General features: G+C 37.3%; 1 protein-coding gene across 1 annotated transcript in view; it reads right to left on the minus strand.

Moving 5' to 3' along the window:
• Window positions 1-3,439: 3,439 nt before the first annotated feature.
• C1H10orf67 (chromosome 1 C10orf67 homolog) overlaps window positions 3,440-14,322 on the minus strand; it is a 95,857-nt gene continuing 84,974 nt past the window's right edge. Inside the window, exon 17 of the mRNA XM_087822655.1 lies at window positions 3,440-3,525. Coding sequence (XP_087678781.1) covers window positions 3,440-3,525 — 86 coding nt within the window. The remainder of the gene's footprint in view (window positions 3,526-14,322) is intronic.

Raw genomic sequence — 14,322 nt, forward strand, 5'->3', positions numbered from 1 at the left:
GCTGCCCCCTCCCCGGCTCTGCTCTTTGGGGCAGCGCTTTCATCCAGGGCTTGAATTGTGTTGTCAACATTTAGTAGACGAGAAAGGAGGGGGCATGAGAACAGGGAGGGGTCTTGAAAAGTCTTGGAAATTGGTATATTTTGCAGGTGTAGAGTGTGCCTAATAACCATGGCTAGGGCGCGCTCCCCAATGGCGAGGGTATGACAGGGACAGCTGGCTCAGTTTTCAGTGTGAAAACACCCCCTCGGTGGACCAGACACAACGACACTGACCTTTCTGCGGGGGGAACCGAGATGTGCCTTTGACTGAATTAGCCATAAAGACGTCTTGCTATGACTTTTGTTCCCCACGAAAGCAAAGAAATATTGCGTTTAATATGAGAAGTACTGTTCACAGCTTTTCCGTGCCCCTTAAGAAATATTACAGAGCTGATTTACTGGCCCTCTTCTACTGATTTGGCCCCAAGGCCGAGGGCGGAGGGCTGGGGACGGGGCGGCGAGGACGGAGAAGAAGGCGGCGGAGGCAGCAGGGCGCTAAAGTGCCTGTTGCCTGTTTCCAAAGTTCTCTCTTTGCAGCAGCAAATTTATCAATCTTTTCATCTGACAATACTTTGAAATATATCATTGTCATCCAGAGTTGTTTGATAGATTATCTGCAGGCACACAGCCCTTTCCAAGGTCAAGTTGAAGATTCTTGTTTGCTCTTTAACTGGGTTGTTTAAAAACTCTGAACAATGCCTGCCTGTTAAATTTTCACTTGTTCTCATGGGGCACTGGAAAGCTAGTTTTCCTGTTGACCAGGTATGAAGACATTTCATCCTCTTGGACTTCAGCAACCAGGGCTTGGCAATGAAATCCACAGGAGAAGAAATGAGATTTAACCGTAGCCCTTGCAGACGCCAGGGAGATCATCTCCACAAAGTGTGTACTAATTTTTCTCTGCATGTCATGGGCTGGTTAAAGCCACACGCATCTGATTCAACTTTCTGCCTTTATTCCAGTGGAAAGCTGCAAAGACACTCCTCTAAAGAAGTACAAAGAAATAGTGGTCACTGTTGTCTTTGTCAGTGCTTATAACCTGTTGCTCTAAAGACACTTTTAAAAATAAGGTCAGCTTCTAAGTCATCATATTTTCTGTACATATTTATTTATGTTTTAGTGCAAAGACTGGCTTCACAGTTTCCTCTATATCTGCGATGATTGATTTTTTTTTATTCAGCCAACTTTTATTTACCTTGCAAAATGTTCTGGACCAATGTGATAAATTACAGATATGCAAATTCCTTTGAATGGTGTTGTAAGTGTGTCTAGCTGGAGCTGAATAACTCCTTGCAAGTCAGTCTGTGCGTGCTCAGGACCCCAGGGAGCTGATCAAAGCACCCATTCTCTTTCATCCCCAGTATTCTCCTCCAAACTATTTCGATACAATATGTTTCCATGATGCACTTAATGTGCTAGGGACATAGAACTCATTACAACCTAGCTAGTTCTGCCGACCTCTTTGTTCCGAGGCAGAAAGTCAAAGAAAAAAGGAAAAGCACTGCCAGTTGCCAGCTTTCTGAAATGCTAAAGCATGCGTCATTTTTCACCAGGTCTCGTCTTGATATCCTCAAAAGACAAACTATGAAACCGGCCTCAGCCCTTTCTGGCATTAATTACACTGCTGTCCAGCCGATCTGTTTTTCCTATTATATGCATTTCTCAGCAGGGCCTTTTTTTTTTTTTTTTTTTTTTTTTTTGCAAGACTAATGCAGCTGCAAGTTAAACTATGAATGCATTTTTATCACTATGGAAAAAATTAGTGAAAAGGCTGCAAAACATACAACTAAGTTTTTTAAAAGCTTCTGGTAGATAACAGATTTAGTGAGAGACTTGGAAGATTTTTTGCAACTTTTCTAAAACCTGAAATTGACTAAGAGCCTCAGGCGTTTCCAGTGCACCCTCAGTGTTTTGTGGAGACACTCGTGCCATATGAAATTTTGCTTTGGTACCCAGAGAAATCTTGAAGGTGGAACCTTTCAAGGTTTGTGTGAAATTTTTGAAATGAAACAGTCTGTCGTGCACCCAACCAGGAGGCTGCTTCCAAGGGATTTCTGTCTAGGATAATAGTACAGAGAATATAAATTCTATTTCATTTCCTCCGTTTCTTGTAGGGTTGATTGGTTGGTGGAAATGGCTGGCAGCCAGTTCTGGGAAAGATTCCAGACCTGACTCCGATTAACCCTCTCTGGTGAAACTCTGCTGGAAACCAACTCACCAGCAATTGCCATTAATCTACTTACTAATTAAGCCAATTCATTTCTAAAGGAGAAAAATTCCTTTCTTTAGCCAAACTGATGGGAGGAAATTTGAAAGAAGCGCCAAACTGTGTAACTGTAATTCAGCCAAGGACTGCTAAAACAAGGTGTTGATATATAGCAGCAGATTTAAAACAAGTTTCTAGGGCAACACTCCTTTAGAGACGGTGGCATATAGTGCATAGTAGATGAAGCTCGAATAATGCTCCAGGGCGCCATGCCACCCCATGTACTTGCGTTGAATATAACACGTCTCCCTCCAATTAAATCTTGTGCCTTTTACGCACAAATAAATCGCCTCTCCAGCTTTCTTTTGCACCAGAGTATACCAACTTTATGTGACAGCTACCACAAATATATTTCTTGAGACTTAATAAATAGCTTTAGAAATCTGTAACCCATGACCTACCATTCTAAAACTGGGCTACGGATGGGGCCTAACTTGGCATTAGGGGAACTTGGCCAAGTTGAACATTACGCGGAAGAAAGGGAACCTGCCTTTCAGTAAATGGGCACCTGACACTCCACAAAGAATAGATACCTGAATCTTCATCTTGAAGCTTTCCGAAAAGCAGAACTCCGAAGAGTTTTCCCACTTACTAAAGAATTGTTTACAGCTTTTAAGATAAGGCCAGGAGCCCTATGCCACGTAAGAGTGGACCTCTTTAGAGAAAATTTTCAACCCCCTTCCAGGCTTTACAGTGCGCCTTCTTGGGGATCAGCAGACAGGCGAGAGGCAGCAAATCAGTTTGACTTGTGTTATAGACTGGAAGGATTCGAGAGTTTACTGTGCCAAACTTTTTAATCAAAGTGCGATCCCTCCCACCCTAAGGCGCCTGGGCACTCCGCTGAGCCCAGCAAGCACCAAAAGATTTGGCAGCCCCCCAAGTCTGTCAGCCGCTCACCCAGCACCAGCGAGCAGTTCCTTTAAGGGCTTGGAAAGGTGCGCACAGCGGGAGCACTTCCCCGGTCTCTTCCAGTGCAGAACTCGAGTTGGTATACAAGTCGGAGGGACAGAACAGTAATTTTGGAAACATCATGGAGATAGTATCTTATGCCAGGGAGACAGCCCTTAGGCCAGGATGGTGAGGGGCCTCCTTCTGTGGTCCCGCTCTGCTCTGCGCAGCCCAGGGGCCTGCGGCGTTACTCAGTAGCACCATCATCGTGGACGGGGGTGTTCTGGGATTTCAATGAGCTCTGCGAAGGCTCTTCTTTCCGTGACAACCTCGCTAAAAATACAGAAAGATGAAAAGATGTGAAATTTGTTTTAATTAATATACATAAACCATTCCCCACTCCATCACTGTTAGTGGGTCCTCCGAGGTGAGGCCCCAGCTGGGGGCCTCTTCAGGAACCTGGGGAAGTGTGTAGGGGGTGGGGGTGGGAGAGCGCGTAGGTCAGGTGGTCAGATCCACCACTGCCTTCAGAATGGCATGTGTCAGTCAAGTTTTCTGAGACAGTTTGCCCATTGCCCCAGACTGTAGAAACGCTCTTAGGTGCTTCTAAATAACTTCTGCTGAGAGTGCCCTCCCTAGAATTAGGAGCCACTATAACAGAATTTTTTTTAAAGGGGAGGGGGTTGTCTTGTGTTGAGGTCCAGAGATCTAAGATTTAAATTGCCACTTGTGTATTCAATCTTCCCTCCATATGAAATAGAAAATTATGAGTAAGAAGGAAAGAAACCAGATTGGAAGGGTTGTGAAGTTGGGGAATGGGGCGGTTTCGCCCTGCCCCCATCCCCTCAGGCTGGGCTCTCTGCTCTGTAGGGAGGGACATTTACCTGGTGTGTAAATTGTGAGGAAAGCGTTGGGGGTCTGAGACAGGAAAGCCACAACATGGGATGCGATGTTCCAGCTTTGAAGGGGAACAAAGGCCCTGAGCTAATCCCAGTGAAAGCCAGAGGCGTGGAGAAGGCAACAAAGAATTGCAGCCTGCGGTCACCGGTAGGTGTCAATGTGGACACTTATAGCCCGGGTAGTGGGAGAGGGGAACACAGAGCCAGGCTGTCATTTCAAGGCTTAACATGAACAAAGATAAAAACGTGACAACCTCGGCTTTCAATGGTTGGGAGGTTCAAAGTGGAATGCTAGGGAGACTATCTGGGTCAAGTCTTTTCTGAAGCAGGGCCTTTCTTTTTCTAGTCAAGGATCAACCAGGGAAGTTCTAAAGTCCTTTTCTCCAGGTAACTTTTCTTACTAAAATAAAAATTCTTTAAAATGATGTCCATTTCCACCCACTGCCTAAGGCAGTGAGATGGAGCTTTGAAGATTCCTGGACATAGTGTAAGAGGCATTGTTTCCTGTACCCTAGAGACCCAGGTGGCTGCATTAAGCCTTTATGAACTTGAACAGCCTGCCTCAACTTCTTGGATAAAGTTCATGTATTATTTACACATTAAATAAAAAAGAAATAACCCTTCCCTTTTATGAAACAATGCATACATGTAGAGGAGTCTAATGGTACCATAATTTAGAAAGTATTCATCTGACAAAGAAGTTTCGGTAGTAAACTGTTCAAGGAATACTGGAAACCTGGTAGAGTTCAGGATGCCAGGGATTTCAGACTCACTATTAGAAATCAGCAGACAATGCATTTACCAGTAAATGAAACTCCTTTATAATCTGGAAAAGATAATTGGGAATCTTCTGCTAATGCAACTGATTAGTAAAGACTCTCTTAGAAAATTAATGGATGGAAATGATAAACCATGTTTATCCTAAGAACTCAGACACATTGTTTTCCTTAAATTCTGCTATTAAAACCAAAATACAAGTTACAAAATCATAACGTAATAAAATTCTAGTCTTCCGTAGTTGAAATAAGTCTCCTAAATAATTTTAAAAAAAGGATGTAAATATCCTTAAAAGACTAATGACATTTCACAGGTAATGCAATTTAGAAAGAAACACTTCCATGTTTTCTTTTCCAACAATGTGCATTTTTGTAAACTGCTATAAATTGCAATTCAAAAGCACTGATCTCGCCATCCCCAATCATTTTTTATACTGATCAAATGAATGCAGATACTCCCATTTGGGAGGGGCGACATGACATTTCACTTGGCTGTTCTAAACAGGTCACAGACCTTTCGCAGACCCTAAGGCAGTGGGAGGGAGCTCTTTACTAAACCGTGTAACCAAATCAAACCAATGGTTACCCCTTTTCAAAACCACTGGAATGGTTTGCACAATGCTATTCACATAGCAGCACAGAAACTGAAAGGATGGTCATCCAATGGAAATTTCTTTCCTTTTGTTTAAACTTGCAGGGCTCGAAAAAGTAATACTTGAAGGAAAACAATTACATTTGCTATGATAAAAATAATCAACAATAAACATGCATTTTTATTGACAACACACGGCATAGCTGTAGCCATCCATTGGTATGTATATATATGCACATGTATGTATGTATATGTATGTCTATTTATTGATGTTGCTTTGTTTGAAACCTTAGGCACAAAGACACAACATGGCTGCCCTGGAGATGACCTATTGCTTTCAAGTTGCTTGAACACATCAGAATTTCCATTGTTAAGGTTGATTAATTGAAACTGATAAGTTACCATGAATAAAGATTGTTTTTCTGTTTAATGTGGTGGGCCTGATTTGGTAAATGCCTCATTCATGTAGCTTTGCAGTGCAGCATATGGGCAAGAGTCATTCAGTATCACAAACATATACAATTTATTATGCTTGTATGGGCACAACCAAAAGGCCTTTCTATTTTAATGACAAAGTTTCAATGAAAAATTCCACTTAAAGAGTCACGAGTACATAAAATGTGATCTTGTAATTTATTTTTATAGTTTTTATCTCTGCATTTCTGTGAATAGTTTAAAGGCATAATATTTAAATACAGTGAGAAAAGATTCATATATCCAAATTATACCTTAGCATTAGTCATTAGGGATATAGCAGACTTTCTCTTAAATGTTAGCAGACATATGAAGAGAAAGCACTTTATCATCTGATGCCACCTTGAGTCTTATACTATTAATAAAGTTATTATAATGATAGCTCACACTGCCCAGTTTCCAAAAAAATGCAAGAGATTGGTGAATAAAACGTCAACGTCTTGACATTTTTTTTCTTAATGAAATCAGAAAACAATATTTAAAAATAATTTAGGGACTATTACATGAAAAGACAGTGGATTTATTAATTTTCCCACAGTTTAATTATTGTTAGGCTCCTTTACCTGAAAACTGATGTTACTTTTTAAAGATTGCACGACACAAAAACTGTCATAAGTATTTACCAAGTAATGTTTATGATTTTTCATAATGATATTGTACAGAAACGTTTTTTCCCTTTTTAAACTGCTCCTGTAACTATTGGAATAGTAATAACGAAAATATGAAAGAGATGCTAATGAACTAAAGAAATGACTGTATCAAACCATCAAAGAGATAGTTACCATATTCAGCCTTTAATGTCTTATAGAATAAATTCTCTGGTCATTCATGTCCATGAAATAGTTCAAGTTCACCCAACATTTCTCAATTAAATTAGATGGGTATTCTCAGTTCAGCTCTTCTGGAGAGTAATAAACCACATTGGTCACAGCTGACCACAGCTAGTATGTGTTTCATAAAGGACTGGATGTCCATTGGAAAGCTAATCAGTGCACCATCACTTGTAAAATTCCCTCTTGCATTTTGAAGTGATAATCTGTATCTAATTTTTAAAGAAAAATTTACTCTCCTTTCACTCTTCTGAGGCCAATTTCTTTTCTGGACCTGAATAGAGATCATTGGTGAAACAGTACCAAATAGCTTTGGTATGTGTATAACAAAAACCCACCTCTTTGTAGAACATAACAAATTATGCAATGTTCACAGATGCGTTTCACATTGTGCCTTTTGTGAGAAAATGAAGGCCCAACTCTATTCCCCACCCCCCTCTTTATGAAACACTGGGCTCCCAGTGCAATCTGTTTTAATCCTAGGGAAAAATAAATATACTTAATATAGATGCTTCAGATAGTTATTTTTAAAGGGATTTTCATTTGGGCTTTTGGTCTATGCGATTTGCATAGGGATGAATTTGAAGTTATAGCAGCTGTACATTCCTATAAGCAAACAAACAACTTGTGTCCTAAGGGTTAAAGTTTTAACTGCTCCTGTACCCCACCTTTGATGTTTGGATATTTTGTAGAAATGCTGTTTTTACATAATTTCATGCTTGAATTTATATGTTACCAAAGAAATACGGTAATTTTTCAGTTATAATTTTTAAAAATATACACACTGAAAACATTTTAGATTTTTGTTTCTATATTTGCATTTTTTGATTAATCTTTCCTCCCAGTTTTATTAAGCTATAATTGGCATGCAGCAGTGTGTAAATTTAAGTATAAAGCATAATAAATTGACTTACATATACTGTGACATCATTACCACAATAAATGTAGTTAACATCCATTATATAATATAGATACAAAAAAAGAGAAAACAATTTTTTTTTTCCATTGTGATAAGAGCCTTTAATATCTACTCTTAACACCGTGTAAATACACCACACAGCAGTGTTACCTCTAGTCATCATGTCTTATATAACATTACTTATCTTATAGCTGGAAGTTTGTCTCTTTTGGCTATCTTCATCCAACTCCCCCAATTCTTATGGGTGAAGGGGCTACTGAAAAATAATCCTGAGTAATGAGGTAGCAATTTCTGCAGCAATGGTGAAGAATGCAGAAGGGTCTCAGCCCCACCCTACCTAGGGGGACCTCTGAAAATCCTGGTGTTACTTTTATTGAATGTGCTTGTCTTTGAGTGTCAGTCTTAGAAAATAATTTCCAAGAACTGAGAAGTCTCTCTGCATCTTTAGTGCCTAGCACAGGGCTTTGCTTCTAGTAGGTGTTCGTAAAATCTGTTGAATGAGTAGATAGATTAATAAAGAAAAGGCAAAACTAGAAGGTTAAGTATTGTGGCCCCCTTAGTATACACGGCCTTTGCAATTCCTCCCCACATCGATTCTGGTCTTGGTCATGAGACTTGGCTTGACAATGGGCCAGGAGCACATGTGGCACCTGCAGAGATGGCTTAAAACAACACACATTTATTGTCTCACAGTTCTGGAGGCTGAAAGTTCCCAATTAAGGTGTTGGCAGGACCATGTTCCCTCTCAGACTTTGGGTAGAATCCTTCCTTGATCCTTTCTACATCATGGTGGTGGCCGTAGATCCTCAGTGTCCCTTGGGTTGCCCCTGCATCACTCCCATCTCTGTCTCTGTCATCACATGGCATTTTCCCTGTGTATCTCTGTGTCTGATTTCCTTCATATTGGATTAGGGCCCACTCTAATGACCTCATGTTAACTTGATTATATCTGTCAAGATCCTATGTTACAAATAAGGAACTGGGGGTTAGGGTTTCAACATATCTTTTAAGGGCAGGGGGCTGGGAGAGGAGACACAGTTCAGCACATAACACATCTTTTTTCTGTAAAAGATAACTCATTGCCTACTTCACAGATGGAACACCAGGGAAAAGACTTTTACTAAGATGCAACAGAGATTTTCAAATGTTCTTTTACAAAACATGGTAGATATTTAATGCATGCTTTTGATACATTGGATAATGATAACTGTGGCCATTGTTTACAATGTAAAATGTTCTTAGAACAGAGTGTATATGTAAGGTAAGGCTGAAATCAAAAGAAGATCTTTGGTCCAGAAACATGAAGAAAACTGGTTTGAACATATAAGAATTTTTTGTATAATGGTATGACAAATCCATGATTTAGTACACACTGCATTTCATGATAAATACAGTTTAAAAATAAAAAGACATACTGGGCAAACAAGATAAACATTTATTTCGTAAAGACATGTAAAGCAGTGCACCAGGATTTCAGACTGAACAGTGTCCCCTAAAAGATGTTGATGTCCTAATTCCTAATATCTGTGAATGTGACCTTATTTGGAAATAGGGTCCTTGCAGATGATATAGTTAAGATGAGGTCATTAGAGTGGTCCTTAATCTAATATGTCCTTGTCCTTATTAAAAGGAGAAATTTAGACACAGACACAGATACACACAGAGGAAAGATGATGTGAAGACACAGGGAGAACACCATCTACAAGCAAAAGAATTGGTTCAAGGCTGCCAGAAACTTGGAGAAAAGCATGGAACAGATTCTGTCTCACAGCTAGCTTTCAGAAGGAACCAACCCTGTCAACACCTTAATTTCAAAGTTCTAGCCTCCAGATCTGTGAGACAGTACACGTTTGTGATTTAAGTCACCCCGTTCATGGTAGCCCTAGGAAACTAATACACAGGCTGAAACTGCAGACTGTTTGGTTCCAGCTGCAGAAATTCATACTGACAGCTGGGAATAAAACTTGTTTTCGACAACAGAGGCTAAATGTACTTCATGTTAGGTGAAGAACAAATTCACTCTTTGAAACCAGAAGCTGAAATTAAAGGAAATTTGGGGGGGGCGGGGGACAAGAACAGTTTCTAATATGGGGCTATGGCTTTATACAAAGCTATGAGCCTAGGGAGGCTCTAGGGAAAAACTTGCTTCACGTTTAGGAACTGAGTCAAGCCACTTGATGGCTTGGGGACTTCAAGACCCTAATGTCATAACAGATCAGGCACCTTCAAGCTTATAAGAATGGGTTGTGGATTGGGAGTGACTGCTGCTGGCACAAATAGGAGCAGTCACATAACTGCACTCAGATGGAGAAAGAAAGAGAGTAGAGAATGAGAGAAATTTGAGCCTGTAAAGCAAAGTTTGATATAAACAAAATAATAGAAAGCTTGGAAACACAACAGCAAGATAAGCCATTAGAACATGAATTCACTCCAAATAAATTTAAGTTGATGAAATAGTCTAAGATGTTTAAATGCCTGTGTTTAATACTCAAAGAAATAATTGATAGCATTTGTTAAAAAAAATTATTATACAAAACAGGTCAAAATAAAATAAGGACTAGTGGCTATGAAAAAGAACCAACTAAAAAAGTCACTAAAATAAAACACTAAAACATGGGATAAACTGGGTACAGCTAAAGAGAAAATTAGAAAATTAGAAGGTAATATTTGAGGAATCCACCCATCTGCACAATAGAGAAGTAAACATAAAAATTAGAAAATTTAGATTAGAGGCATGGAGAAGTTGACAAGAAAGAAGAAAATAAAGTAGCAAATGTTGTACAAGCAATATCTGTACTACAAAGGCAGTAGCTGAGAAACTTCTAGAAGTAAAGAAAGGTATGAATCATCAGATGCAAATTATACTCTGAATATTAATAAAGATAAATATACCATTGAATACACTGTAATAAAACTGCAGGCCATCAAGAATAAAAACTAACCTACTACTACTTTAAAAGCTACCATAAAGAAAACATAAAATGACCGCAAGTGATTACAAATTGACAACAGTCTTCACATAACCCTGAGCAGTGGCTCACTTAATAGTACATAACAAAATGTGGAGGAAAAAGTAATTGCCAATCTAGAATTTCATGTCTTACTAAACTACCATAAAAAGCGAGGTAAAAATGAAAACAATTTACCAATGATTGGCCTTCATGAAACAAATTGCCAAAATAATAATACTTTTTAACATACATATATACTAAAACATACACATATACATATATACTGAAGGAAAAGATAAGAAATAAAGCTTGTAGCTTTCAAACCAGCAGAGGGGAAAACAAAGAAATATAGAAACTATCAATCCAAAAGAAAGCATGAAAGAAAATAATAGGAAGTAAAGCAAAATATCGGAAAATAAAAAAGTAAAATGGTAGAAATAAGTCTAAACTTATCAATAATTATAATTGTAAGTAGAATAAATTAATATATAATAAAATAAATTCATATAATTATAAATAGAATAAGTTGTAAATGGAATAGTTTAAAAGTAGATTTTATCAGAGAAAATGAAAATGAAAATATCTAGTTTTAATTTGCTTAAAAAAGAAAAAGCAAATACAAAGAATCATAAAAATATTGAAAATAGCCCCGGTTGGAGCATTGTTCCATACACCAAAAGGTTGCAGGTTTGATTCCTGGTCAGGGCACATACTTGTTTTGCAGGTTTGATCCCTAGTCGGAGTACATACAAGAGGCAACCTCTCTCGCTCGCTCGCTCCCTTCCTCTCTCTATAATATCAGTAAAAATATCCTTGAATGAGAATAAAAATAAAAAATTTAAAAAGAGATTGAAAATAAAAGGATGGAAAAAGAAGTATAATGCAATACTAATAAAAAGAAAGCTATTACAGTTTATAGTGGACATAAAAGAATTTAAAGCATCAAGGAATTACTAGAAATAAAGAGGAACACTGCATGCAATGATTCACCAAGAAAAATATAATAAATTAGGATGTATTTAATATAACCTTGAAATAGGTAAGACAAAAATTAACAGTTACTAAGAGGAACTGATAAATTCTTACACATAGTGAGATATTTTTACATACTTTCAGAAAATAAGATCTTAAGCACTAAATAGTTTAGAATAATAGGAAATATCCAAATTAATAAGATGACCTAATAGGTATGGAAATATGCACTCAAAAAATAGAAAATAAAAGCCATCTTCAAGGTAATATACTTACAAAATATTTCACAAAGGAAGTCTGTACAAACATTTTCAATGTCTTAGCAAACCACAGCCTCTGACTTAAATACAATTAAATTAGAGGTCCTTAAAAGTAAAGCAATCAAATGGACTTAGAGAGTATTATGCTAAGTGAAATAAGCCAGTTAGAGAAAGACAAGTACCACAGGATCTCACTTATATGTGGAAGCTGATGAACAAAATGAACAAACAAAATAGAAACCGACTCACAGAGACAGAGAACAGATTGACAGCTGTCAGAGAGGAAGGATGTTCAGAGGACTGTGTGAAAAAGGTGAAGGGATTAAGCAAAAAACAAAAAAAGACCTCACAGACAACAGTATGATGATTACCAGAGGGAAAGGAGGGGGGGCTAAGGAGGGAATGGAAGGAATAAATGATGATGGAAGGAGACTTGACTTGGGATGGTGAACACACAATGCAATATACAGATAATGTATTATAGAATCATACACCTGAAACCTACATAATTTCACTAGCCAATGTCACCCCAATAAATTCTATATAAAATACATAAATAAATAAATAAAATGAAATACACTACAAAAAAAGTAAAGCAATCTCTTCAACAAAGCAAGTTTAAAAGCTTACATGTTAAACAGGCAATCATGATGGTAATAAAATATTCAGAACCAAACAATTGAAATACTATATGTCAAAATTTATGGGATACAACTAAAACACTTTTTAGAGTCATAAATGAATTTATTAAAATATAGTAAAAATGAAATGAGTAAAATAGAGAAAAAGAACAGAAAAGGTTCTCAAAATGGAAATAATAGATAAAATACGTAAGTTAAATCAGAAAACCAAAAAATAGTAGAGCAAATAAACCAAAAATTAGTATTTTAGAAAAATTAAAATTTATAAAAACTTTAGCTGGATTAAGAATAACGGATGGTAAATACATAAGATAATGTTAGGGACAGAAAAAGGGACATAATTGCAGAGATTGTAGAATTCATATCTGCAAATAGGAGATACCTTTATTGACTTGATAAAGAATAGCTATGACAAACCTATATCATACTTAATGATGACACTGTAGCAACTGTCCAATTATGAGAGAAGCAAGACAAGGTGCCACTGACTGCTCTATTCAGTATTATACTGACAACTGTAGCCAATGCAACAAGAAAAGAAAAGACAAGCAGTACTTAAAGATTGAAAGAGACAAGTGTTTTAAGTTAGAGATGCTGCAAATAGAAATAAGAGACTTTTCAGACAAGGTATTAGAACCAACAGAGCTCAGCAAGTTTGTTGGAACCAAGATTAAAAGAAAAAATCCACAGTAATAGATATTTAGAATACGTCATAGAAACAAATTCCATTCATGATAGTAACAAAACTATGTTACTTCTACCTATAAGTTACTTAAAAACAAACCTAATAAAAGATGTGCCAGACCTTTATAAAGATATTACAAAATATTGTTAGAGAAGATATAAAAATCTCCAAATCAATGGAATGCTATATTCATAACTGGGAGGACTCAAAGACATAAAAATGTTAAATATTTCCAGATCAATCTTTAAAACAAAATACTGACAGTTTTTTTCCATGGATCTTGAAATTATAAACCTAAAATTCATATAAAAAAGTGAAGAACCAAGAGGGGCTAAGACAATTTTGAAAAACAAGATGGAGGGACTTACTATGCCAGATATCAAGTTTCATTTTAGTTTTTAAATTTTTATTTTAAAATTATAGCTGATATACAATATGTTTCAGGTGTACAATACAGTAATTGGACATTTATATACCTTATGAAGTGATCACCATGATAAGTCTAGTAACTATGTAATACCATACATAGTTATTATATTATTGACCATATTCCTTATGCTGTACATTACATTCCCTTGACTTACTCTATAACTGGCAATTTGTACTTCTTAATCCCCTCCACCTTTTCCACCCATGTCCCTACTGCTTCCCATTTGGCAACCACCAGCTTGTTCTCTGTTATTTATGATTTGTGTCTGCTTTGTTTTGTTTTTAGATTCCACATATAAGTGAAATCAGAAGGTATTTGTCTTAGCATAATACCCTCTAAGTCCATCTCAAATGGCAATATTTTATTCTTTTTTATGGCTGAGTAATATTCCATTCCATATATGTACTACTTCTTCTTTATCCATTCATCTATGGATGGACACTTAAGTTGTTTCCATATCTTGGCTATTGTAAATAATGCTGCAAGGAACATAGGAGTGCATACACCATAAAGGCTTACATGGTTTATAATGCCTGTGAAATGAGTGGGCAGCAACAGGACAGCTGATGTTTAGGAAGAAATCAGCAGCAACAGGGTCCAGAGAATCTGCTGGAGTCCAACTCATGGCCCAACAGCTGAACAACAACACACGCTAGAAATCATTCTTGCCTCATGCTTCATGCTTTGGAAAGCTCTAATTA

This window comes from Miniopterus natalensis, chromosome 1 (genome assembly GCF_054644295.1).
Source record: "Miniopterus natalensis isolate mMinNat1 chromosome 1, mMinNat1.hap1, whole genome shotgun sequence".
Classification (NCBI taxonomy): domain Eukaryota; kingdom Metazoa; phylum Chordata; class Mammalia; order Chiroptera; family Miniopteridae; genus Miniopterus; species Miniopterus natalensis.